This window comes from Opisthorchis viverrini, assembly GCF_000715545.1.
Source record: "Opisthorchis viverrini unplaced genomic scaffold opera_v5_127, whole genome shotgun sequence".
Taxonomy (NCBI): domain Eukaryota; kingdom Metazoa; phylum Platyhelminthes; class Trematoda; order Opisthorchiida; family Opisthorchiidae; genus Opisthorchis; species Opisthorchis viverrini.
Window position 1 is genome coordinate 245,665 of NW_008751785.1, and position 26,039 is coordinate 271,703.

General features: G+C 42.9%; 1 protein-coding gene across 1 annotated transcript; it reads right to left on the reverse strand.

Moving 5' to 3' along the window:
- Positions 1–6,191: 6,191 nt before the first annotated feature.
- Positions 6,192–6,803, reverse strand: T265_06298 (hypothetical protein; the record flags this gene model as incomplete). The annotated part of the gene is given in 3 exon segments (XM_009171525.1): positions 6,192–6,575; positions 6,591–6,710; positions 6,759–6,803. The coding sequence occupies 3 exon segments, from the start codon at positions 6,801–6,803 to the stop codon at positions 6,192–6,194; spliced, it is 549 nt and encodes a 182-aa protein (XP_009169789.1).
- Positions 6,804–26,039: the final 19,236 nt, after the last annotated feature.

A 26,039-nucleotide genomic window follows, 5' to 3' on the forward strand; every position in this document is an offset into this window, starting at 1 on the left:
ATGACACTTGAGTAGAGAAATGCATTCGGACACTTCTGAGACTGAAGGCGGCTCCATATTTACGGTCCACCTTTCTGTTGAAGGCAAGGTTTCTGGAGTGGAGGTGGCAGATGGCCAGCTGAACTGCTGCTCGAAGTACTGTGCCCAGCGGTATAAACGTTCTGCTTCGTTGCATATCAAGGAGCCATTCTTGTCCCTGATTGTTTCACCGACAAGAGCTTTCTGAGGACCAGTCGAACGAATCAAGTGGAACAATTTGCGCACGTTTCCAGCATACTTTGCATCTTCCATTTCTTCGACCTTTCGGGTCCACCAAGCTTCTCGGACACTCAGTTTCACCTGGCATCGGATGATGCGCCGGGTGGAGTTGTGGTGGCGACCAGGTGGAATCTGTCGCCGGGTCTCCAGCAAGGACACGGTCCTATCAGAGATCCAATGCTTGGATGAGGTTGGCCGGGTTGTACCGCAAGCAGACGCTCCTGCTTTGAGAAGCGCCTTGGATACTTTCTTCCAGTGGCCGTTTATATCCGACACCGTACCGTCCGGCATGCATTCGAGGAGCTGGTTTTGATAGATTCGTTTGGTTTCTGGGTCCACTAGGTTCTCAATGGCTAGGTGAGGTGTGCGCGTTTCGCGTACACCTGAGAAGCGCAATGAAAAGCAGCGGCGTACAAGTGAATGGTCGGAGTCCACGCCGGTGTTCCAGAAGGAGCGGCAGGCGGTGATCGACCCTCGCCACCGATAACTGACGGCGATGTGGTCTATTTGGATTCGGCGCTGGTTTGATGGTGGGCACCACGTTGTCAAGCGATTTCCGCTGTTCCGAAAATTCGTACTGCAAAGGAACAGTCTGTGATCGGCACACATCTGAAGTAGACGGCCTCCGTTGTCCGTGGGTCTCGTGTCCAAACCAAGACGACCACCCAATCGGGCCTCAGCAGCGCTTAGTCTACCTACCTGGGCGTTCATATCACCAGCAACCACAACGATATCTGAGCTTTTAGCCTGTTGTAGAAGGGCACCTAGAGCGTCATAGAAACTGTCCTTGGCAGATTCAGAGCTACAGTCAGTTGGGGCGTAAGCAGAAACAATAAACAAGGTGCGATGAACCTCACTTCCTCTAGATTCTCTCACCGATGTTGCCAAACGAACCGCACAGAGGCGACTGTCTACGGGTATCCAATCAAGCAGAGACGCTTCCGCTCGTTCGCTCAATACAATACCCACCCCAGCATATCCAGCTGCAGCGGCCTCTGCATCACCAGAGGTGCGCAGTCGGAACCTGGAAGAGAGCGAGGGGGCAGTCAGTTCGATTACAGTACTTGCGTCCTGCGTCCTTGTTTCTGACAGACAACATACATCAATACAGAGGGAATCCAGCGTACGCGCAAGAGCCACCTGTTGACCTGCTTGCTTCAGTGTGCGAACATTGAAAGTGGCTAAGTAGACAGGCTTTCGGGGTTTGAAAACAGACTTCGAAGTGTTTAGGGTTGTAACTGAACTCGGACGTGCAGAAGCTGCAGCTGAGTGTGATGCAGGGCGAGCAAAACGGTCAGTCCTAGAGCTGGGACCTGCGGATAAAGTATTCAAATTTGGGCGGGGGAGGGTGGAAGACGGAAAACGTGAAAGTGTAAGAAGGGAGGCGTCAGCAGTAGCATGCTTTTGCTTACCCGCCCTGCTGTATGCAGCAAGTAAGGCGACCCGGCTGATGGCACCCTGCGACGACCGATGTGGCATGAGAGTATTGTTAGTTGTGTAGGCCATGGTTGTACGAGGGCTGAGATACTGCCAGGGCGCCCACACCTAGACAGGAGGACGTTTAGGGTTCTCAACCAAAGCCTTTGGCTCAAAAGCCTAACCGCAAGGCAGCGATTTCCGGCTGGAAATGCAAGTACATTACCTTCTTTTTTTACGGAACAAGTTGCCGTACATGTTCCAACCCCCAACCTGGAGGGCCAGGAGACTGTGTTCGTCGGACCTCTGCCCATGGACCAACCTGGTAAGAGAGACTCTGTGAGTATCGTGCGGATACTCCCCAGTACAGCTCAATAGGTCTCCGAGGTACACAAACCGCCACACCACGGTAAGGTCCAGTCTCTTCGTGACGGGGTTTTTCCACCAAATACTGTGCGGAAGTCAGTGAAACTAGTGAAACACAACACATCGTGAATATTTGATTTATGTAACCTCCCAAATGGGGGCCTATCTGATTCAGTCTGACAGAAGGCGTTCTTACTCCTCTGGGGCAGTTCAGCAGTGCTATGGTAAATATGTTGACTGGGATATTTCAGTAGTTCTCGTGTACCATTCTGTCACCTTTTGGCCATCAGAAACAGTTTATGGATATCCCAATCCGCTGAAGAAATCTCAACATCCCGTACCCAGGACAGCATTTTGTGACACGCTAAAGCACTACCGATAAACGGTTTGTAGATTCCTTTTCTGCATCTACACCTGGGGACTTCCTCGTTACGACTATGATTATTATCTCTCCTTCATCCTAGCTAGAAGAGACGTGCTGATCTATACGGCTTATTGACCATGTTATCTATGACGTGTAGTTGTTTGGTGTGGTGAAAGTGTTCATTTCAGGTTTTCTGTGCAATCCGTTATTAGTTGACCGTGAAAATATCAAAGATTATTTTGTTGAACTTGTTTCGACGGGTGCTGCCGCCTGAAACAACTACGTTCCAGCAACCATCGGGATAATTGTGCTTTCTGCACCTAATAACATGGATTATTATGGTAGTCAAACATCCCTTCATAAGAGCTTTCTCTGTGGCTCCCAAGAAAGCTAGGCCTTATGAATACTGCTGTTAAGGCCAACAGCGCACAGACCTCAGTTGTCACTTGATCCACAGTGCCACAGTTATTAGGAAGATTCCACGCCTGGACTTCGAACCGAAATGAGGTTTTCTTTTCTCCACTTTAAAAAGGCCCTCTCAAAGTCCACTCCATCATCCTATAAACCAATTAATCATTGGCTAGGGGGGCTCTGGTGATGGTACAACCAGACCATCGAGTCTTGGCTGTCAACTGAGTGTCCTACAAAATGATACATTGCTCCAACGACGATATTCATACATAATTGGACTAATATGAACTCACTGTATACTCTGGAACATACTTTCTTCCTTTAACTGGTGTGCATGAAATATCTGTGGAGCCTAATGGTGCAGTTGTTTTGTGTGTGCATTAAACTGATCCCTTCGGTGGAAAATTGTACCATATTCAGTACTACTTTTTCATAAAGTCAAGCTTGGTAACCGGGGGGAGGGGCAACCAGCTTCGTTGATTACATTTTTTTACCACATACCCGCTTCAGGAACTCTTAACAGCAGCCTCCTACCGGAGTTTTGCAGACTCTCTTCTTGAAAGATAACGTCCCTCCAATGAAAACCTCCAGCATATGGTGTTGAAAATATTTGTAATCCAAGAACAGAAAGGAAACCCCCGCTTCTGCTGTCTTGGAAACTGAATCGTTTTATTGGACAGCGCTGCCTCCTGAGCTTACTTGTTCGGTGGACAGTCTTCTCCGGCATCCACATTCAAACGATAACTGTCCCTACTTTTCACTTACCTTCCCTCATACAGTTAGAGAGAAATTTGTAAATTTTTGGCTTTTCTAAAATGGACTTTTTACTCAGAGGTTCTCAATACCTCATCGAGACCCCATCTGGCAGTGTACCGTCATTTTTCATTTCAATACCAATGAATCTTTCGTGCTAAAACTGAATTGGAATTCAACCCAATCCTAGTCAGTCGTTGAAGTTCTCACCTTGTCCTCAGTTTAATCGATATTTCATTCCTGTCACTGAATCATGTCAGTTCTGTTTACTTCGTTAACCCCAAAATAGAACCTTTGTGTTGTCTGCCCGGATCAATTATTAATTCCTTAATTTTTCGGTGTCTCTCTGTTGACATCCAATGCCCACTATTAAAATCCTCAACGGCTGCGCGATTTCGCTGTATCAAACAAGTCCACTGTGATCTTTCCGGCCATAAATTCCAGGAATCGTCCATGAATTCCAAAACAGAAACTTACCTGGTAATGTTTTGGAATATTGGTAGCTCGGGTGTATTGTTGGTAATTGGATCAGGTGGCTGTTGATCTGCTCGCCGAGCTTGGTAATTGATTTGCAAACGTTTCGTCACCATTCGAGGAGACATCTTCAGTGCGCTGTTGAAGGACTCATAAATAGCGTTATTTCAAGGAACTACTCGGACACCTTGAATATCGTCCGAAAGGAACGAATGTGGCACATCCATTTGGAAATTATTACAAACGAAGGATTCTGTTTATTCTCCAGTTACCGTTGTCTGGCTTATCTGAATATTCGCCTAATTCGGTGATCTAATGTCAAATGATAGGTGTGGGCGTTCTTAGACAATGTCTACTTGGCCAGTAGTTTTTAGCCATTCAAGAAATTCCCGCAAGAAGTCTTTCTATAACTTTTTAAAACTACGCGAAAATCCAACTGCGACGTAATATTTTCTGAAACTCTGAGGATCTCATCTACTTCCACTCCTATCGTGGCAAGTAACCGGCCGGGAAACGTGGTCTTAATTTGTGCTGTGTGGTCACTGTGCTAGACGAAAAACGTCAGCATGCTACATCATCAATCATAATATGTTCTTATCACACGCACGAAGTTTCGTTTGACTGGAAATGTTGAGGCGCCGGATTTTCGAAGCCGGTAAGAGACATGCATCACTACTTTACTCTAGGACTGCCTGTACAGAAATATTATATACGGGCTCTTGTGGCCTTAGATCGATTCACGACGCCTCTAAGAATGCCAGTCCAGTACAAGTACGATGAGTATCCGCCTTGTTATCAATAGCCTCTTCAACTTACATCCCAGGCTTCAAGGCCATAACGAACATACGGTTCATGCCGACCAAGTGGCAACAACCTACCAGATCGAGTTTGAGGCCATCCAGGAACCGTAGCCCGATAGTAAAAACAATATCTTATGCCTATTCTAACTGTCGAACTTCCCTTCGTAGGAGCAGCTCAATACTTCCAAAGAATTTTTTATCTCCAAAGACATCATTTGAAAATTCAGTGACAGCTGCATCGCCTGGCATGAGCGATCTCGCATACACTTATCGCACTTCACCCATAATGTTGGATGTTTTACACACTAAACGAAGGGTGCGTGTACAATACAAAACTGACGCCGACCCAGGTACATCTTCTCCTATTAAATACTTACAGACTGCGATCCGGTCAACGGTAGGTATAGCAGTGTTAAATCCGAATACACAGAATGAAGATTCAGACTAAACAACCGTATCCTACTAACCTATATTTGTCCGGCACCGTTTGCCCCATTCCTGACGTTTTCATGGTCTGCTTTACTTGATGAACTATCATAAAAAAATTCTGTCTCAGAACCACATTGCTGTCAAGTTGGGCTGACTGTAAGAACGGATAATCTCATGAATGGAAATAGCCATGGTTGTGTATCATTCTCCCAAGAATTCGTTTTTAATCTGCTCGCCGAGTTTGGTGGTTGGATTGCAAACATTTATTCACCAATCGGGATGATATCTTCGGTGAGTTCCACATAAGAAACAAAGATGGCGGCGTTGGGTTACGTCGCCTCCAATGTATGTCTAATCTGATTCATTGCCCGAAGTAGTCTCATGTCTCGAACGCCGGGCTTCGCGCGCTTCCATAAAGTCCGAGGCATCATAACTTCTTATCGATTTTATTGTTTCTCAGCGGTAGGCCGGAGTCTGGCGAAGTGATTTCGAGAAGGTACCCTTCAAACCATCCACGTCCTTTTTTTAAAAAAAATGACTCGGAGTTCCCATAAACTGACTGCAGTCATTCTTGACCGATTCAGTGGCAATGATCTGCACTCGTAATGCTGTTCTGTCCGTAGTACTCGAGGGTGGATAGCACGAAGGCCATTGATATAAATGAACTCGCGGTGAAAGGCACCGGGATAGGCTGCCACATCTGGACCGGTTTTCAGGTCGACAGGGTTGCTTTCACCGTAGCTAAAACGAAGGCGATCCTATTCGATTCCAGATCCGTGGCCTGGTAGTTTAGTTGTTGGACTTCAGTATTAGGCTATTTGTGCTCATCAAGCTTCCGAAATTCAGGACCTTGAATTCAAAAAGTTACAACAGCTGAGGGTGTTTTGTACGGATGCCACGTGAGGCACATTCAGCAGGGTTCACGTTGGCTGGAACATATCTCCATTGAGAAGTGTTGGTATTTCCATGTATGGAAATAACCTGCTGGCCACAAAAGTTTTAAACGTCGAACTTGTACTAAAAATATAATGCAGCACAACCACTGAGTCAGTCCAAAAGTATACTTTGTTAAACCGGGCTTCTAGTTGCTTCACCAGGTGACGCATTAGTCTAACCGCCAATACCGCAACCTGAAGTTCGAGGCGAAGAATAGTTACTGGCTCGAGGGGCGCTACTCTTGATTTCCCCATCAAAAAACTGCAGCGAACTTGCTCTACTGACTCACATCTCAGGTAGGCTACGGCTCCATAACCGACCTCGGATACGTCAGAGAAAACATGCAACGACTGATGTTCGAGAGCAAACTGTTAATGAATAACTAATGACTCAACAATTTGAATGTCATTTCTCCATTTTCTCCAAGCCACTTCAACATCTTGATTTACTGCTTTATCCCAGCCACAAATTGATCGACGGAGCTCTTGTAACAATTGTTTTGGCTGTAACAATAGGGGCAAAACGTAGCCCAAAGGATCATATCACGAAACCGCACAGGAGAGAATATCTCTCTTAGTGACTGGACGCGCCGGCATCGCTAGTTTAAACTTGAAACTTCTGAAACATCAGTAGTCTTAAGGTTTTGTGTTTCAGTGTAATGTGTTTGAAGACAACGAATCGGCAGCGTTCTCGTAGGCTGGTATCTAGTAGGAAACCTCATCGCTGTTGGGACAGTACCAAAAAATCCCTCATCGTTCTTTCGGGCGATAGGCCAATTTGGTGCCGAGAGGGTCTTAAAGCTGAAAAGTTATTTATTTTCCTAGACGTCTCTTGGGAATAGGCCAATGTGGGAGAAGAAAATAATGGGTGGCTGGCTTCTTCGATTTGACGTAATTAGGTTCAGTATCCGAGTTCTTCTTGTCTCCTGTGTTGCAGTCGGCCTGTGCAAAACACCAGTGACTTGTGTAAACCCAAAAGCACTTCAGTAGGTGTCAGATTCCCAACCTGATTCATTTGCATTTTGCGTTTGACTGGTGAGAGAAAACGTTTCAAAATGCGAAAGTAGATGACAGCTTCTTTGCTTCGTTTGTCCGTTGGAAAGGTGCAAACTGACGCACGGGTTTCAGTATAATTTATGAGAGAGGGAATAGGTTTGTGCTCCAAAAAACAACATGTTGGATAAGCGTCAGCTGTGTTTAACCAAATCTCTTATAAACGCAGGATATTTCAAAGTAGACTTTTTGACCGTAGCCGCACTTGTTCCCTGTCAAACCAACAACAAGAAACACCATAGCAATACTGTAAAAAGTTGTCATAAGCACATGGTTAAACTAGTGATTTTTGTGATATCCTTGACCACTTTAACATGAAACCCATTATACAGCCGCAAATTCGTAGATTTTTTGCTTACTTAACTTAACTTGTTTAACTCAATTCTTACACTTCAAACGGTTCTGTGTGTATGCCACCAAAAAACAGCAAAGGAGTCCAACAAAACGAATAAACGTTGTCAGTGTGTGCTTCTCCTATCGGTCGCGCATGCATATTGTTGAAGCTGGCGACCAAGAGAATTTACAATCCACTTATAGCTTCACTCAATAGGTTTTGGTACGAAAAGTCAATTGTCTATAATTTCTGAATAGGCGAAGACCTCTTGGCTTGCGTGCGTAAGTACTAACTGTCAACAAAACAGATGCCTAACAGCCTCAATTGTATTTTTTACTGCATACATTTTTGAGATGTTGTGAAAGTTGGGAGCAGCAATTGAACATTTTTTAGGAGTGGTCGCTTTTAGGAGTGTCTTTCCGGCAAACAATAGCAGCAGTTTGACCAATTAGAGCTGTAAACCCTCAAGGTTCTCTTGAGTGAACTTTCGTTTGTTTCTGTCGGTTTTCTTGATTCGATTTACATTTGGTGAATTCGTTACTATGAAAAAGTCTAGAAATTCCCATGGTTTCACACAACGTAAACCAAGACCGCCTCCTGGATATCGCAACTAACAACTCGTTCATACGTAGGGTAAGCTAATCAACTAGAAGGGAGAATTAGTTTATCGAACTGAAAAATGGTCAACGTAGTCAAAGTTTTTGTTAAAACGTAAAATTTGACAGTCGCGTAGAATTAAGAGCCGATTGACTGGCCACGTGATTTTCGGTCAGTCCAGGAAGTCTCTGATCAAAAAATTGAGGCTTGTGGAATCCAGTGGCCTAGACACCAGTTAAGCTTTTGTATCTGGAGTCTTACGAAACTCTATAAAATCTGTGACTACGATACAAAAAACTGTGATCTTCTGTGTATCGTATCGCGGCAAGAACTACGCAAATCGACGGTAACCGATTTGACTGCGTATGAGCTCTTTCCAGCCATCGGTGCTTCAAGACCGTTCCCCGTAGGCACCAACTTAGTCTTCTTTGTCTTAGCTGAGGAAACCAAGTAACCCTGTCGCCCTACTCCACCAGTTGAGAGCTAATCACACTGCTGATCAGCCGCTCTTGGCCGAAGGTCGTGGATTTGAAACTGAGTTTCTTGAGATGCCGAATGCTGATAATTCTCAATAAGGATGAGACAGCTGTACAGTGCTTCTTTGATTTCAGCCTGGATTGGCTTAGATGATAGAACAAACTCTTAATTAACAATTGCCGAATCTCCGCACACAATAGTCAAGTGATCGAACTTTTCTTATCTATTTACTACAAAGTACCCTTTTAGCTCATCAACCGACAAGAAGATTACTACTGATTCATTTATTCCATCGAGATTATTTTGCTGTGCTCAGTGGCACCATTTACTGAACTGATCATGGCATTTGTGGAATTTCGGCCCATTGCTCTGGTATCAAAACACCTGTTGATGTTAGTCAAAAACCTTTTGTTGTTCCTGAAACTAACAGTGTAAAATGCCATTGTGGGTTTGTTATAACCAGTTCTGGTATTTTAGTGTCCCATCTTCTTGACAACTGGTCATGTGGGCAGTCCGGCCATGCACCCTGTCGAAGAACTTCCCCGATCGATCACCGTGGCAGTTACTGTGCTGCTGTTACCTACTCCGACTGTCACGTGTGCGTTGGTGCCAACTTTCCCGCAGTTCAGCTGGTCAATATCTTGGTCCACACAAATTTGCTGCATTCCGTCCTTCTGTCGCTTTGAACAAAATTGATAAATATAGGGATTAATCAGGCCAAGCAGAAATAAGTGCCCACCGATTCTCTATAATTCGCTTCCGGTAAGTCTGTAAAAGCTGCATGTTTTCAGTACAAACGGGAGCTAGTTCAATTTGTTTCATGCGTTTGAAGGGCGCCGTAAGGCTAAAGTCAACTTAGGCGCCTGAAATCACGCAGACGACAAGGTAATCCTTCGTAAGTGCTCAAGAAAACTCATACATGCCATAAAGAGTGAGTGTATATGAGTGGGTGTGTAAAGAGTGAGTGTATATGAGTGGGTGAAAAACCATATCAGTCTGTTATTCATCTGTCGAATTTCCCATGTCTGATGTACCTCTCCGCTTTTCAAAGAATATCCATACTGAAATAATACCGAATCCTTCAAAGTTCATTCATGTAGAGTGCTGTTTACGTGCTTTCCCATGAGTGAGCAAATGGCAATAATTTTGACGGAAGACACTACTCATAAATTAGCTGGAAACTGGGCGAGATCCCCCACCGGATTCGTTATTCTTGAGGCTCATCAGGCGCAATCCTGAGTTCCCAAGCGAATGCACTTCTCAAATGCCGTATGGTATGGGTTCAAGTAAAACATACGGTTGACGGGAACAACGTCACCTGATAAGCCCCAAGATTGGCAAAACCGGTCGTGGATTATCTAAAAGTTTCCAGCAACCTTATGAGTAGTGTGCCCCCTGAAGTACATATACTGCGTTATCTCGAATATTGTATCAACTAAGAAATGAGGCGACCTTTTTCAGCACATCCAACTGAAAAATATCCTCAGCGAAAGATTTAGCTGAAACCGATTGAGTCACTGGGTAACACCAATTTGCTCTGCAAATGAGTCGCCTTACGTGAATCATGCTGGATCGTTGATCTGTAATTAGGATATGCTGCCTGAAAGCAATGAACAACCCAAACGCTGTGTAAGACAGACTCTTCACATAAAATTTCTGTTCCGACCGAACTTTACATCAACAATAAGCCTACGCAAGAGACACCCAGGAGATTGTTTCCCTTAAAAAGAGGTTCGCACCTTCATGAAGAATAAAAAAAGGTTAGAATATATGGTGCCCCCAGATAGAGGGAAATATCTCCGAAGTAATCCATTTATATGTTATAAAGAGCATTCGCAGATGTAAAACGGGCTCCTGAAGATTTTGACATTCTCAATTTCCCTCTACTTTGCTTTCTGGACTCAGTTTTCAAGAGTATCGTGGAACCGTGATAAGTCGGAAATTAACAACTGGGATCGGAAATGAAAATATGTTTATTTCCAGAGTTTAAACCCGAATTGCTCACCAAAGTAAACTGTAACACATCTAAATTACCTACCAAAAAAGAATGCAAGGATAATTCATTGATGTGGGATCGTCTTTCCCCTCTCCTATATCCATACGGTAATTTCAGTTTTACCATATTTTGTACAAGAATTGAGCTAAATTTGCATTATTATTTATGATGGAAGGATGTGGGTGGAATTGGATTTGTCGGTCAACGATGGTTGAACCACTGGGTTCTTGTGTATTGCTGATCGGCCGTAGACAGTTCCGCCGAGCGCACGTGGTCCTGTGTACGAGCCCGTGGTTCCATTGTAGTATCCAGAGAACTATATCAGCGCCGGACACGCACAGGTCTATTGGGAGTCATCAGTTGGCCCAAACGGGATGGTAGAACGCTGAGCGCTGGTACCAAGTACTTTGTATGGTGTCGTCCGTCAGTACCTTCAAATTTCAGTGTGGTGCTTTATCTCCTCCAATAGCATTTTCGAGATGGTCATATATAACGTGTAGGTAGTTCATCATCCGTCTGACCACCGATTTATGTACGTAGGATGACAACATTTTAGGCAGGCACTAATTAGGAGTTGAAACAAAATTACACTGGTTTTACTTGGCTAGGTATAGCTGGTAGGTCGATGATTCACAAGATCGATCCTGCTAAGACATATGCGTGCGCATTAGCGACCGAGTACTCGCTAAGGGGATTGACCTCCTTGCAAGGCTCTCGTTTGTTTGCGGCACTGAGAAGTATGCTGTCTCAAAGCTTGTCACAGATACTTTGGAATCTGTTTTCTAGTTTTTGCCGTCGATTGCCGCATGTTCTAATTTACCTGAAGGTTTTCTCAGCGAAAAACCTTCCAGCGTCCTCAATTCCGAACTCCACACATTAGATGACAGTGGAACTCAGCCTTCAAGCATTTGCCTAAAATAGCCTAACCAAAGGAAATGATCGCGAATCAGATTGCATTAATGCTCAATAACACTTGCTATTCGGAACAATTCGACGTTCGAGATATAGTCAATCGGTTGTTCCGGAAAGAGTTTGTTCGGGCACTGCAAACGAACCCAGTCAAGGGTCTCTAGCGTTTTGATTTTACCGGCATCCAGACGTAGAGACGATACGCTAGTCTGATACACTGCATGTTTTCGTGTTGATTCTAGGTTGATTATTATTCCAGCCACGTTTGTAGGGGCAGCCGAACGCCTTCATGACATTTGCAATTAGTGCGTCCAGTTACATGTCGTATTTTGGGCCTATGTTAGTGCCGATCAGACGGAAATTCACACAGCGTCCTATCTCACAACCATTTGCTTGAATCCCTAGCATCTTATTTTGAGGCTCTTATACAGGGCAATGTGACGCAACTATCTTAGAAACATTTATATTTGACGAGGAACTAGATGCCGCCGAAACAAACAAACAGAGGGAAGGTATGGCGCAGCAATCCCCCAAAAAGTAGCATATGGTCCTCGAATTCATGAAGCCGTGTTTCGGCTTCAAAATGAACAAACGGCCGTCTGACTGCTATGGAACAGAAAATAATATACCAATGTAAAATACAAAAAATAGTTACTCTGCTATTCCTAGCAGTCTTGGAATACATGGGGTCAGGAAAACATAACCAGAAGAACGGCAGTCAATTTCAGAGGAAAATCCACGAACGACAGATACCGGGGTATCTCGGTAACACACTGTTCCAAACACAAGATTGATGTTGGCTGTCATTTTAGAGCATAATTAAAACCCAATTTTCCGAGACAAGCTGTTCGCCGGACCGCCCAGTGTCAAGTTGGAAGCAGTTCTCATATTCTGTCTCCGGTATTTTGGGTAATTAAAGATATCTTTTTATGAAAACGAAACTCGATCAATATCTTTCGAATGCTCTCTGCCAACAACAAGTAATGAAACAAGTTATCTTGGTGTGAACTGCATCCTTCGAGGAATACAGCATATGACTTTCTTTGCCCAACTCGGCTGTATGTTATTCTATCCAATGAAAATCTAACTGTGGAGTCGCCTAGATCAACATAAATTTGTTTTGAGCTCCCAGAATGCATCTCACTTACACAACAGACAAATATTTCGCTCTGAAAAATTGGTCTAGAAAATATCAGTCTGAATGTGGTATTTTTTATGCCGATTCCATTTGCCTCCAGAACAATGTATCGACGGCTTGCTCAGACTGCAGTACTTGCATAAAAAGTCTAACTTTCGTCTTATCAGGTTAAGATAATAGATCCACAATTACAGTTCACTGTTGTTCTCTGCAGATACGAATCCGCCAGTAGTCTGGTTGCGCCTTCTGGATTTTTAGCAGCGTTTGTTGATGTGCGGTATCATCTCATCGGCTACGAGATATTTCAGTGATAGCTTGAAAAAGGTCACTTTTAGATGCATTCGGACAGCGCTTATTGTTTTTTCAAAAAACTACCATCTGTAAATTACGTTATATACGTACCGTGTAATAGCATTCACCTGTTGGGGTACAGGTTACTTGAGGAATCTCCCTTGAGTAATACCATCTGCATGTCATTTTCAAGCGACCCCAAAAATCCGTATTATTTTCCACCCCTTTCCGCACTTCATTTTTAAATAGCGACATTAAATTGAACGGGGATTACTCTGTCTCGCTCGTGTATACAAGTCGACGACGTTTAATTTTAAATGTGAGAGATTGCGATGGGTATCGTCATTCAATTTTTGTTGCTGTTGTTGTTGTTTAAGCCATTAAGAGAATATTCCAAACTTCAGAATTGTTTTTCCTCATGATGTTGTTCGCCAACAAGAATTCACAGCAGTGTTTTTCTCAGACACATTAAATCTTGACCATTAACCAGTACTTCTGATGCATTTGTGAGTGCGTATTAGTGAATTTCCCCTCCGATGAGATCACCCGCCCGTGATCTAGACACATTAGTGCAACGTGATGAAACTGGCTATGAGTTATTAGTCACTGCATTTTATGCAGCTATAAACAGACGATTAATTTTGTATCTAAACAAACTAGAACTAGGAAATGGGCTAATTCTGATAAACAAACGAGAAAATCTGTCGTTCCCAGCAGCCCAAAGAAAATCGATTGGAAGTAAAATGCTGTATTCTTTATCATCTTCAAACCATGTTGTAACCGTGAGATATCTCAAAGATTTGTAGGCGCCTCTAATTAATTTGTTGACCAATGCAGTTCAACTGCAATAAAGCTGAACTCACTGATACATGAAAGTGCTCTGTCACTAGCATCTGTCATAGCAACCACTCAACATAATGGTCGGTCTCTAAATCTACCTATGTAACACACGTGATTTTTCACTGTGGGGGAGATTCATGAATTTCAGAACCTTGAAAATACTTCCTCTCTCTGAATATAGGCAGCCGGACACTTGGGTAAGAAGGCAGTAGGAAATTCCCGTGATGTTAAAGGTTCTCCCCCTTCAAGGCGTGTTGGTGGCTGTTATCCCGTTCATTGAGCTCAACTTCTACGGCCCTTCTGTACGTGAAAGGATCAGTGTTATTCCTTCTACGTGAAAATATGTTCATTGCTGGTGTTCACGTAGACTTAAGGTCACTGCAGTTAGGTCCAAAAGGACCGCTGTGAATGACAAATATTCTCAAAAGGATGGTGTCCTCGGTCAGTTTACGTGAAATTTTCTACAAAAACATTCCTCACTAAAACACGATACTTTTCAGCATTTTTCTGAAAGCTTCTGGCATCCGAGCTGACTGTCTTTGCTCTCGAAGAAACTCAAACTCACCCTGGACGTTGCGTGGTAAAACTAACAGTTGGTATGTGCGATGGGTACAATTGAAGGAGATTTTATCAATAACACGACGGCAATATACTTCGTGTGGCCAGTGCTAGAAGGTCGAAACTAGACTCCTGGTCTGAACAAATTTGGCAGGGATCCAGCTACTAAAGCTAGCGATTTTACGAACTTTTCTTTAATTTAGACGACTTTGCTATGCATCCACGACTCCTCGGGACAGGAAAGAATTTTCTAATCACACTCACTTGTTCCCCCTGTAAAACCGGATATACGTGATCTTTAAACGCCCCCTAGTATACTATTTGACTGTGGTCTGTTTGCCTCGTTCAACGGACAGAAACGGGATTCAAAATTATTGAAACGTCCTAACCCTAGACTTGGCTACTTCGGGGTTTATTTAGCTTTTTCATACTACGCCAATGCAAACAAGCCATCTGAGCCACATGAACTGTCACTTTGTTATCTGCAAACATCCATTTCTCCCATTCGTGATTCCGTAGGATACTGGAAATCGTACCAGTTTGACTGTATGCTTTGTTTGCACTCTATAGTGAATCACAGGTATTCCTTTATGCGTTTTAAACACACAGAACTCCCTAGGCACGCCTAAACGTCAAGCCTGAATTGAGGAATCTACTTTGCGTAGAAAGTGCCTGTGATCTGGAAACTTACAGCCTTTGACAAAACCGCAATACGGTGCATAGTTTAGGCCTAAAGCGGTAGGTTTTCTTAGTAGCTCACCTTGAGGATTTTACAAGGCAACTATTTACCGAAATTCCGGATCAAGTGACTTTCATTGCTGTGTATTCTTGTATCCCTGTAGGAGAACACAACTTCCAACAAAGACAACGCGGGTATTGTGTCGAGTTCGACCAACTGGTGTATAGTTCATCTTGAAAACAGTATTCATCAAAAATGAAATAACACTGCAGTCACTATTTAACCGTGTCGCTGATCGACCTCTTTCAAAGTAGCTCAGACAAAGTTACCGAATGGATCAGTGAAGCGGCCTCAGTGAAGTTCATCCAACTTTCAGTACAGAACAACACCTTCAAGCGGCTATGTGAATAGCACACCTGAATTATTCATAAATATTTAATTATTGTGAAAAAGTCAGCTTGTGGCAGTCTGATTTTGGAACCACATAGAAGATCCGAGTGCTCTGGGTTGAACGAAGGAGTTTATGAACTAAGGGGTCACTCGCATACCGCGCCCAATAGGAAGTTTTGCATGCTATATATATATATATATATATATATATATATACGTTGGCTTCCTGTGGTGCATATGACGTTACGTACTAAAATTAAACAAAAACTTGCGTTTTGGAGACGAGTCCGCATCCCCACAAGACGTAATATTGCAAATTACGAGCCAGGTTCATGAAAAGTAATGTGCTTAGAGTTCACGATGACACATCTTAGATGAAGCGAGTTGCATGCTCTAACTTATCGTTTATTTCATCGCAAACAAACCGGGACGGGCTGAGCAAACAGACCTATGACCGATTGATGATTACGAGGAAAGTCCCACACACCATTGGTCACTAGCTGAAACATCCACATGCACTACAATATGAAAAAACGCCCCAAAAGATTGTCGGATCGATGCTTTCCACAAAAGGATTTATCTCTTGCCCCCTACTTGAAAAATGTTCTCCCAGAACCAAAAGGTTTACAGCTTCTGGTCCTCCAAAATGTCTTTTCGATGAAAAAGTAACTCAGTTTGAAGTGGAGTGCTTGCTAGGACATTAAATGTATACCCAGGTAAATATAATTTGGCTTTCAGTCAGTTTCCGTCACTTATTTAAAAGTATACTGATGTTTCTTACTTTGGTGAGATCAAAAGACTGAGGTGTTTATCAAGCCTAAACGTACGTAGCCGAACCATGTATACTGGCGCGACTGCTATAATAACCTGTACCACGGTCGGTTTGCTCAGTAAGAATGCGTGATGCATGTAAAACCTCACAATTCTTGATTAAGTATGTGTTTCTATGTAGCCCAAAAAAGTGTATTAGGGTACGGCTACCCAGTGTGTGCAGACAGACAAAGCCGGAGATATTCTCTTGTTCAACTGGCCAGAATAAGACTAATGGACTCGCAGGCCAAACATAGGCGCTTGACCAAGTGGCATTTTTGTTACATTATACACTTTTTCAAATGTCTCTCCTATTCATAGCATTGACGTTGTCCACGCTGGTTTGACTGTCGATTGTCTAGAGCAACGAAAGAGTCATCGCAGCAAGTTACCATCAGGTAAAGTAACATCATTGTCAAAATCCTGGCGGGCAGCAATCACTGATGAGAACTATTGTTCAAACTGGATAGCTTAGCTACTACTGGGTCCGAAAACTTGAGGCAAAATTCGAGAGAGATTGCCTTAGACGCAGTTTATAGCTTTACCACTATTCGGTGATTGTTGTTTCTGGAGAACAATCACAACAGCTGTTCAAATTCTTCGCTTGTGCAGGGAAAATAAATGAAAGTGAGAATGTGGATAGGTGTGAATTCCGCAAATCACGCAGTCATCTATGACTGATCAGGAGTTGTTTAGCAGAATACAGGCCTCCGTACCTCTGCCTGACCGTGATGTTCTGACAGGTGGGTAAGTCTATCAAAACAACCGGGATGGTTACTGGATCGTCGTTCGAGCCTTCGGACAAGCCAATCTCATCCCTCAAGCGTGAACACGTTCACTGTTTATACGTGATAAATCAGATTCCTCCAGCCTGCAACTTGCAAGTCAAATGTCTGAAATTCAAAGCCCGGCGGGGACAAGCATATGAACTACTGATGAGTCCTGTTAGGAAAGAAACGCCAGTCCGGCGCTGCCTCTTTTAACTGCGTTCGCAAGGCAACCGCATGAAAGGAAAACTATTCAAAAGAGTGACTTTAATGTGAATTCCACAAATCCACCAGCCACCTATAACTAATTCCGTTTAGTTATGATTTGATCTCGTTTGATCGACTGAGGATTCAGGTCTCCTTTCTCAATTATTCGTATACATCAAACTATTTCAGCCACGGTTCGGTTGTTCTAGTTCTACCTGGTTCGCCCGGACAAGTTGCGTGTGTATACATAGGAACTAAGTGAATTACCGTGGCTATGTTCTGATCAGTTTGCTTTGCAATTTGTTTTTTTTTCAGCAGAACGTTAATCTAAATACATGGATTGGTACCAAAGCACAGTGAGGAGATTTTTCGGTTGCTTTTAAAGTACACACTGAACTAAATGGATACTACTGTATTTTCACATCTCGTATGCTGCCTATTGACATGGATCTTTAGCTAGACTGATTTATTTTGTGTTCATGGGCAAAGCTCGCAGAACTGAGAGGGTTTAAAACTGACGACCGGATGTTTACCTGCTGGCTGGGATATCAACAATTCAGCTTAACTCTGAGCGGAAACACTATCGATTTGATGTCGTCTATTTAAGTTAGGTCAGATACGGACAGTCTTTCTAATGCCATCGAATTTTTTGGGCTGCTTGGACGCTATTGGTCTCGTTCGGACAATTCGACCGGTCAGACATATTCGTGGTAAGCGCTGTGAGTGTAAGTTGTTTTTTGCTTTAATGCAAGCTCGTAGGTTTGGGGCATAGCGAAGTCATTCTAACGTGTACATCTCACCAAAGAGGTTTTCGTCTATATAGAATTCACTGAAAATTTTGTGGAAGCCTTGTCTGGTACGGTCATCAGCGCTTAACTAATTGAGAAAGATGGAATTACCAATAGGCACTGTGTGACGTATATCAACTGAAACCGAAACATCAGTGAGTCGAGGGCAATTTGCCACATGGACGATGCAGGTCAGGCAGGAATGCTGCTTCTAATTGTATTTTCTTGATACAATCACTTACCTTTTGCTGTCATTTCAGTAGTCGTATAGACCCATCCAGTTTACCTGTGTCTTATTCAATTAGGCGTTTCCGCGCTCCGTGATTGGGTGAAAAAGACTCGAGTCCCCATAGAAGAATTCAGTAGTTCAGGGCAAACAATGGGTGATTGTAGCTGTTCTTCGCAAAAAGACATTTACAAAAAATAATAAAGGAAGGGTTCCCCCTTCTTAATCTATTATGGCCACCGTTTTAGAAGAAAGTGCATTTCCACTTCTAGTGTTTTATCACAGTGAAAGGCAGAACGATCGGCAGTAGAACCTAATTGGTAAGAACTTAAGTAAATGAACCAGGGATTGTTATGTTAAATCCCTCGGCTTTGACTGGTATAAAATTCATTCCACGAGAATTCCGCCGAACATGGCTAAGACGAATTCGACTCCAATGAGTTCATCAGACATTATTTGCATTGGAAAGAACGTTTTAAAAAGAATCAAATATAACGAGGTTTCGTGTTACGTCGCAAGAAGTATTTAGGACCAGGAGAGCAAGTGAAGTCTCGGAATATTTTCTAACGTGAGTTTGCAATGAATAAATGAATGGAGTTTAATACTCTCTGCCTCTGGCAGTTTGTGTAGACAATCATTGTGGGGGCTGAGTAAGCTTGGATTGCAATTTCTACGCATCCATCCGCATCTGCAACTTTATGGCTGGCTACTCTTTCATGCAATCAGATTTGAATAATATGGTTCAGCGCGCATTCTGATGATGAACATCGGTTTTGCCATCGGAATTGACCATTTCTGGGGGGAGACAAAGTGCAAGATGCAAATGGGCTCTCTCACAATCCGGTAAAAAGTTAGTAGAACGTCTTCTTCTAATTCGCCGTCACGTGACCGTCCTAAATTCGTCAGAGGAGAATAGCGAGAAAATCACAAAATTTGTTTGAGTTTAGTGTGTTATCTGCTGTTAGCTGTATCTTATCTGAATTCCAGATGAAGGATTCTGCTAAAATTAATTTATCAAACTTCCTGCAGCTACCGGGATAACACTTTGGTTAAGTCAAGTTCCAAAAGCAGATCGAGCTGTAATAAATCGTTCCCCGTTATTTCTTCTTTTCCACCTCCCTCTCTATTTATTTTTGGCTTGCTACCATAGCACTTTTCATTCCATTATGTAAGGCAATAAAACCCTAATCTTAGTCAACAGTGTATGCACAAACATTGACATCTTACACAATAATAAATGAAGCTTTTTCACCTCACTCTTTTAACATGTATTGTAAGCATAGTACATCTAATCTGAGCAAATAAATCTGTTCTGTATTTACTTGGCCCACTTCGAACATCAACCAGCATCAGATAGAAGTCTCTAGTTCGTTCAAGCAACTTAATTACCTGAACTTAGTTTTTTAAGTATTCATTATCAAAGAAGGTTATGACATTACCTATTTATATATTAGCTGATCATGTAGAGTTCATTGAGGAATAAAAAGGTGGCAAAATAGTGCAATTCTGACTCATTATGACAGAAGATTTTTACCCGGAAGCTTCGCTAACTTGAAGGTTGACAATCAGGCTGGAAACGCTGACGGACTGTCGGTATATAATGCTCATTCCTTCTATACTACTCAAAGAAAAATGTATGATGGCACCTCTAATACTGGCCCAACTGAACACTAAGGCAACAGCTGCGCTAAGCATCCTGTTAAAAGAACTACAAATACGTCAGAGAAATTTGTTTTAATGTATTATTTAGTCATTTATGACAAGTGGGTGTGATGTGGATGAAGTAAGTTTGCAGATTTGTGTACGTATGACCAGGTGTTTTTAAAATTCTGTTGATAAGCCAACCCCCTGAGTCCCAAACAGAGTAAAAGTGGTAGAGTGGTGTCAATGTACTATATTCAGCCTTACCCATTTTCCAACGGTTCAACTACTTTTTGGCCTGCACTGATACAGTTTTGCAGTGATGTATGTAAAACAATGAGGATTTTCATGAATGGGCCATGAGGCTACCCGTGAATTTTCTAAGTCAATCCGATTTTGAAAATACCATCTACCTATTCACATATTTACACCTTTTCAAAAACAGGTATAAACTAATGAGTAGAGCAGCTGTTGCTAATGGCAAAACAGTGGCCACAATGATCAAGGGTATCTCCTAGTAGGTGTCAACACAAAAGGATTATAACGTCTGGATTTTTAGTTAAGATTGGCCCAACTCATGCTTGGGCAACCTGGCAGTATCGCATTCCCGTGCTTCCTTCAGGTAGCATGGCAGCTGGGCACCGAAATGGTGCAAAGCCACATTATGGCAACTGCACTAATGAGAAACCCGTAAACCGAACCCAGTGGCAAAACATCGTGATCATCTGCTCGAAGACCCGGGTTCTAATCCCAGAGTGGGTGCCTTCACATAGGTTGCCGTTTTGAAATCCATGTAAGCATATTGTCTAATAGATCAACAGACAATCTTTTGCTTTTTCACTGCAGCATGCATTTCTACCGCATCTCCAAATATTCATACGTCCGGATGGGCCAAACCCATCATCCCGTGAATTGTATAGTTTTCGTTTCCAGTGAATGATCTTATCCTTCAGAAAAGCCACCTGCCTGTCCAATCATCACATGTTTCAGTCACGCAGAGAATTTTCACATAATTTAGGGAATGGGACATTTTCATCAGCTTGCTAACTTAAAGCGGTCTAAAATATTCAAAATACCTGCACCGCTGGATGTTAGCATGCTTTGATCTTGTTCTCTTTTTGGGTCAGTAGACCGAAAGTTTGTTATGGCAGGACCAGGAGGGCGATTAAGGTAAAGCTGCCGGAGCTGTGAACTCAGTAATCTCCTTGGTAGGAAAACTTCCAGAATACCTCTCTAAAGAAGGTAGGCCTATCAAACCAAGAACTTCTTACCATGGAATACCCCTTAAAGGGAAATCCCCTCAGAACACAACTAGAAACGTCTTACAAGAAACAGTTACATTCCCCACATATTTGAATAACATGCTTTTTCGTTTTTTTACGGTAAGCCATATCATTGGATCATGTATAGGTAAAAGTGAACAGAACCGCCGCGAACAAGCTTTTAATGGGAAACAGTCGACTGATCCATGCTTGCTGACCTCAGGAGCGGAATTAGCCGGACAAAGTCAATGTAGTCGCCCTGCTGCCAGTTTGACGGTGATACTACTGATCGGTGGGCATGTGAGTAGTATCTTTTCTCGTACATCTGCTTTTCGTCTCTTGAAGAGTGAGATTTATTACGGCATTTCTGGAGTCGCTCTGTAGCATTTGCTTGCAATTGAGTAACAGTCAATGGATATCCAGGAAAGTTCAGGAAGACACTTTCAAGAAGAGGATGAATATTCAGTTTTGTAAACAAGATGCATATGAAAGTTTTGCTCCCCTGTCCAAATGTCCGTAACTGTTCAGTTGACATTTTCCAATAGATAACTTCGCAGCAAAGGCCTTCTTTCCCTCACCAGTTGTAAGTTCGGTAAGTGTCTCATGGATAAGGTGTGTCTGCCCAGCTTGGTCTGTAATTTAACGGTTGACTAAATGTGTACGGCATTTGGTTTAACTCATTTTTACTGAATGGAGTGAAAAACTCTTGTGACACGTGTCTCTCAGAGAGGATACACCAAGGATTAGGTCACACTAGGAAAGTATGACAGGAGTTTATGCACTGACTGTTTTGAGGGAAGCTGCGTCTTTCGTTCAGTGCCTGGTGTTCATTGCCAGATGTTTGACGCTCTTGCTAGCGTTTGGCTGAATCTAAGACCTAACTGTGACCCTACAAGTTTGCTTCCTCATTCCGCGAATGTAGTGTGCGTGTGTTCAGACAAGTGGTTTAGGGTCTAGCTATCACAGCACTAGTTAAATGAATGAATGAACGCTGTACGGCTTTTCAACACAAATTCATTTAGCAGAAAACGCATTGCGTTCGGAGATCCAGCTAAAATTTCATGTTTTTTTTTTGTTTTCAGCGACTGACAACCAAATCATCCGTTTGCCTAGTAGCTGGTGTACTTCGGAGGCTTTTTATGTAATGTTCTTCAACCGAATTAACGGTCTGCTTCAGAGCTAGGCAACGTCGTTGTTAAGGGTATTATGGTATTTTTTCAGAAGTAGAGCTACAATGAATATCCACTCAAGTCGCTACTGAGAACTATGAGACACATTTGGAGGTGCCTGAAGGGTATCTCAGAACCAGTTTCCTTCTATTGATCAGGACGGTGTCGGACTATTCGTTTGCCTAGCAAAACCTAGTTTTGAAAGCCGAATTGAGCAAACTCTCCCCAATTCTCTCTCTCCACATACGAATCGTGTGGTAACAGCTTCACTAACAGCGAAACCAGTGATCCAGAGCCAACCTAGTGGGTGCCACAAACATAGTCCTTGAGTGGTGACATGAATTTTCATCAGACTCCTCTGTTTCCTGTGCGAAAGAACCGTCGTATCTAAAAACAATATTGATATTTTCATTTCTCTTTGAAGATAGTATTATGATAAGCACTTTCTTTCTCAACAATTGAGACATTTAGTTGAGGTTACAAGCGGTATACTGGCGACCAGCATGAGCCAGACTGTACAGGTATTTGCTTTTTTATAGATCTATGGCTCACGATGTGGTGATACTATCCATGGAAAATGGTTGGATATGGCTTTTTGCCGCTTAGATTTTGCAGCTGACCTCAAAACTACAAGTTATTGGCCAAAAAATTGTGGCCTTTACGAGCGTCGTGTAGGGGGATATTCGAAAGTCTAAAAAGTCGGACAGTGTAAGACCCACACACCCAAGGACTGTTAACCAAAAATACCCCACAAAATTCGAAATTTAGCGAAAATGTTGTCACTGAAGTACAAAAGGTCTCCGGCAAAATTATGCGGTCCTCATGCACCTTGCGGCGTTGCCAACCTGCCTTCTCCCTTCGTGTTAAAGTAACACACGGTAACACACAGTAACAGTGAACGGTTTCGGTAGTCTGCAGAAGGCTGAATGATAATGCATCCTCGGAGAAATTTATTCGATTTCCCTGGCAAGCTCTTCATCTATTTCAGTGAAAAGAAAACGCTGGAAGTTAGTGCGTTCGACTGCGATGACTAGTGAAGTCATTAGGAGTTACCAGTTTCGAGTGATTGCTCCAGGTAGATTAGTTACTTCTGACAAATTTGTGAACTACTGAACCGTCCTGTAGTCACGCAATCCTTTTACATGCGTCCGGGATGTCCGCAGCACGTGGACAAATCGGACAATTGATGAAACGGTCCGGCATCAGTTACAATACGAAGACAACACGCAGTGAACAATTATGGGAACAGAACTTGCATACACTGCACACGTGTTCTTCTCGGGTAACTGAGCGCACAGACAAGAGACTAGCGCCTCGATTGGAGGAAAAACAGTCTATTTATGAAGGCTTTCCTGTGCCTCTAACCAAACCTTACCGAGAGATAGAGTTTCCGGGATGAGGCTCAAAGTTTATGAAAATTATATGAGAAGCAAACGAACTTAAATTTTCGATGTTCCACTTAATTTCTCCTACATGCAATGTGTATGTTTATCATCATCCGTAACTAGATTAATTGTGTTTGATTACGTGATATGTAGAGTTCGCATTCACATTAGTGCCACTTGAATAGGTCTCCTCCAGTTCTGGCCCAGTCACTTTAGTGAGTCTACAACAAAAATGGGAAGCACTGGGATCGAGTTAGGCTCTAACTAGTCTCTGTCAGCGGGTAATATCATTGACAGGCCTGAAACTCGAGACTCGTACATCTGACATACGAGGCAAGTGCGCTGATCCAGAATAATTGAACCGTGAGGGTATGTCGACTGGTATAACAATGGTTCCGCGAATACGAAGTATGCAACCGATCGCAAAGGGGCTTAAGGATTACCTGAAACTGTTTTCACTGATTAACGCCGCCGCATAACGTGTGAAAGTCAAGGAATGGAGCATAAGAATACAAAAATTCTGGATACCTTATCTTTCTTTACGAGAAGAGCACTCGTCAAGAAAGATCTTGGATAAAACAGATCCGGCACGTGAAGTTTTCCCTTTAAGTTTCCCTTTGGACAAACATCCCTATCGAGATTTTCAATTTCCAGTTGTTGTTCTTTCCCCTCCAAGTGGGAAATCACACATTCATCTTTGCCATTACTCCCACATTTACTGTCATGGTTCATGCCATGAACAGTGCGCGCAGAATAAATACTCATTATTCGCAGTACCTGCTTTCCGAGAGCCCTTGTGCAACCACCACCAGAACAATGTCTTCCCGGTCTACTTTTATGAGGCTGAGTTCTGAGTTTTTAGAACGCAGTATTCGGGAAAATTCTGGACACGATTCATTTGTAAGAACGCAGCAAGATGAAATCGCTACTCAGTAAATTTATGGTGAATTTCACGAAAATATTGAATTGTATGAATGCAGAACGTAGCGTATTGGAGTAATTACACACAGTTAGAGGACCTGAATGAAGACACTGATGGCGGTCACAACTATTCTAGGAAGATTAAAATGGTAAGAGCAATTACACATTTACAAAACGCGCCTCTTGATCAGTCTCTTCAAGATATGCTCAAGAGAGCTGATTATCTGCCACCTGGACTACATTTGAAGCTATTTTGTGGTTTTAAAGTTCCTCTACTTTTATCGCTCTTTCTTTCTACCAGTGAGAATGGTTTTGGTGTGTTTGCGTAAGAGCAATTGTTGGGTTTTCGGACATAATTAAAATACCATGCTTCAACTATCCCACATAGTCCCGTCACGATTTCTGGCCATTTTACTTCTTTCTGATGCGGGCTCTTTCTCATCCTCCGCCAGACCGAGTCTTCTGCCACTTCCTTCTTTTCAAACTTCGCATTCTGATCCAACTAATTGTCAATCAGTGGGACAGAGTAGGTCCCGATGAGTTATTTCACTTATTTGGGTAAATATTTTCGTCGGCTTCACCATCATATGAGGCGCATTACTGGTTTTTGGTCAGACCAAACTGACGAAGCTTTTGTGGCAAAAGCGAAACGTTACCCAGCAATAAATCTACTGATTGTCACCGAACTTTTATGAAAACGATAGTCCATAACTAGTTCCCATCTAGATTTTCCATAGCGCGTTTTCGTAAATAACGCAATATCTTCGGTGCATATACGACACGCGCTGCACTAGAACTTATTTATTACTATTTTACTCCACTAATTATATATTTAAACTTCATGCAAGTTTTAGTGTTTACATCGCTTTCGTTCTAACAGTCCTCTTCCTCTTGTGGCGCGATTATTCTCGCGCGAACACACCGAAATGGAAAACACTAGTTTCCCTCTTATTAGAGTAACTCAGCAGTGCGTATCCTTGCCTGCACCGGAGTAAGAACCCCACGCATCAGGTATGCGAAGTGAGCGCACCTGACACCTGAACAGGTGAACGCCGTCATGCTTGAGCACTGTGGCTGGTTATTCAGACCCCTCAGGCGTGGTAAATCAGGCGTGTCCAGCGTGTGCTGAGGTAGTAATGCCAACACCTTTACCTTGCATGTCAGATGACTAGGGTTCAAATGCCGGAACGGAAAGGAGTGTAGACTTCTGGTGAAATCTAATAAGAGCTAAATTCGAGTTCAGGGCGCACAAAAACAGAAGGATATTTTAAACGCGAGTGATGTGAATGCGGAACCCAGTTAGTTAGTGATTATGTTATTCATATTTTTAAGTAGCGAAGAAATTTTTCCTTAATCCCTGGTAATACGACGAAGTATACCAAGTCTATGGTGAAA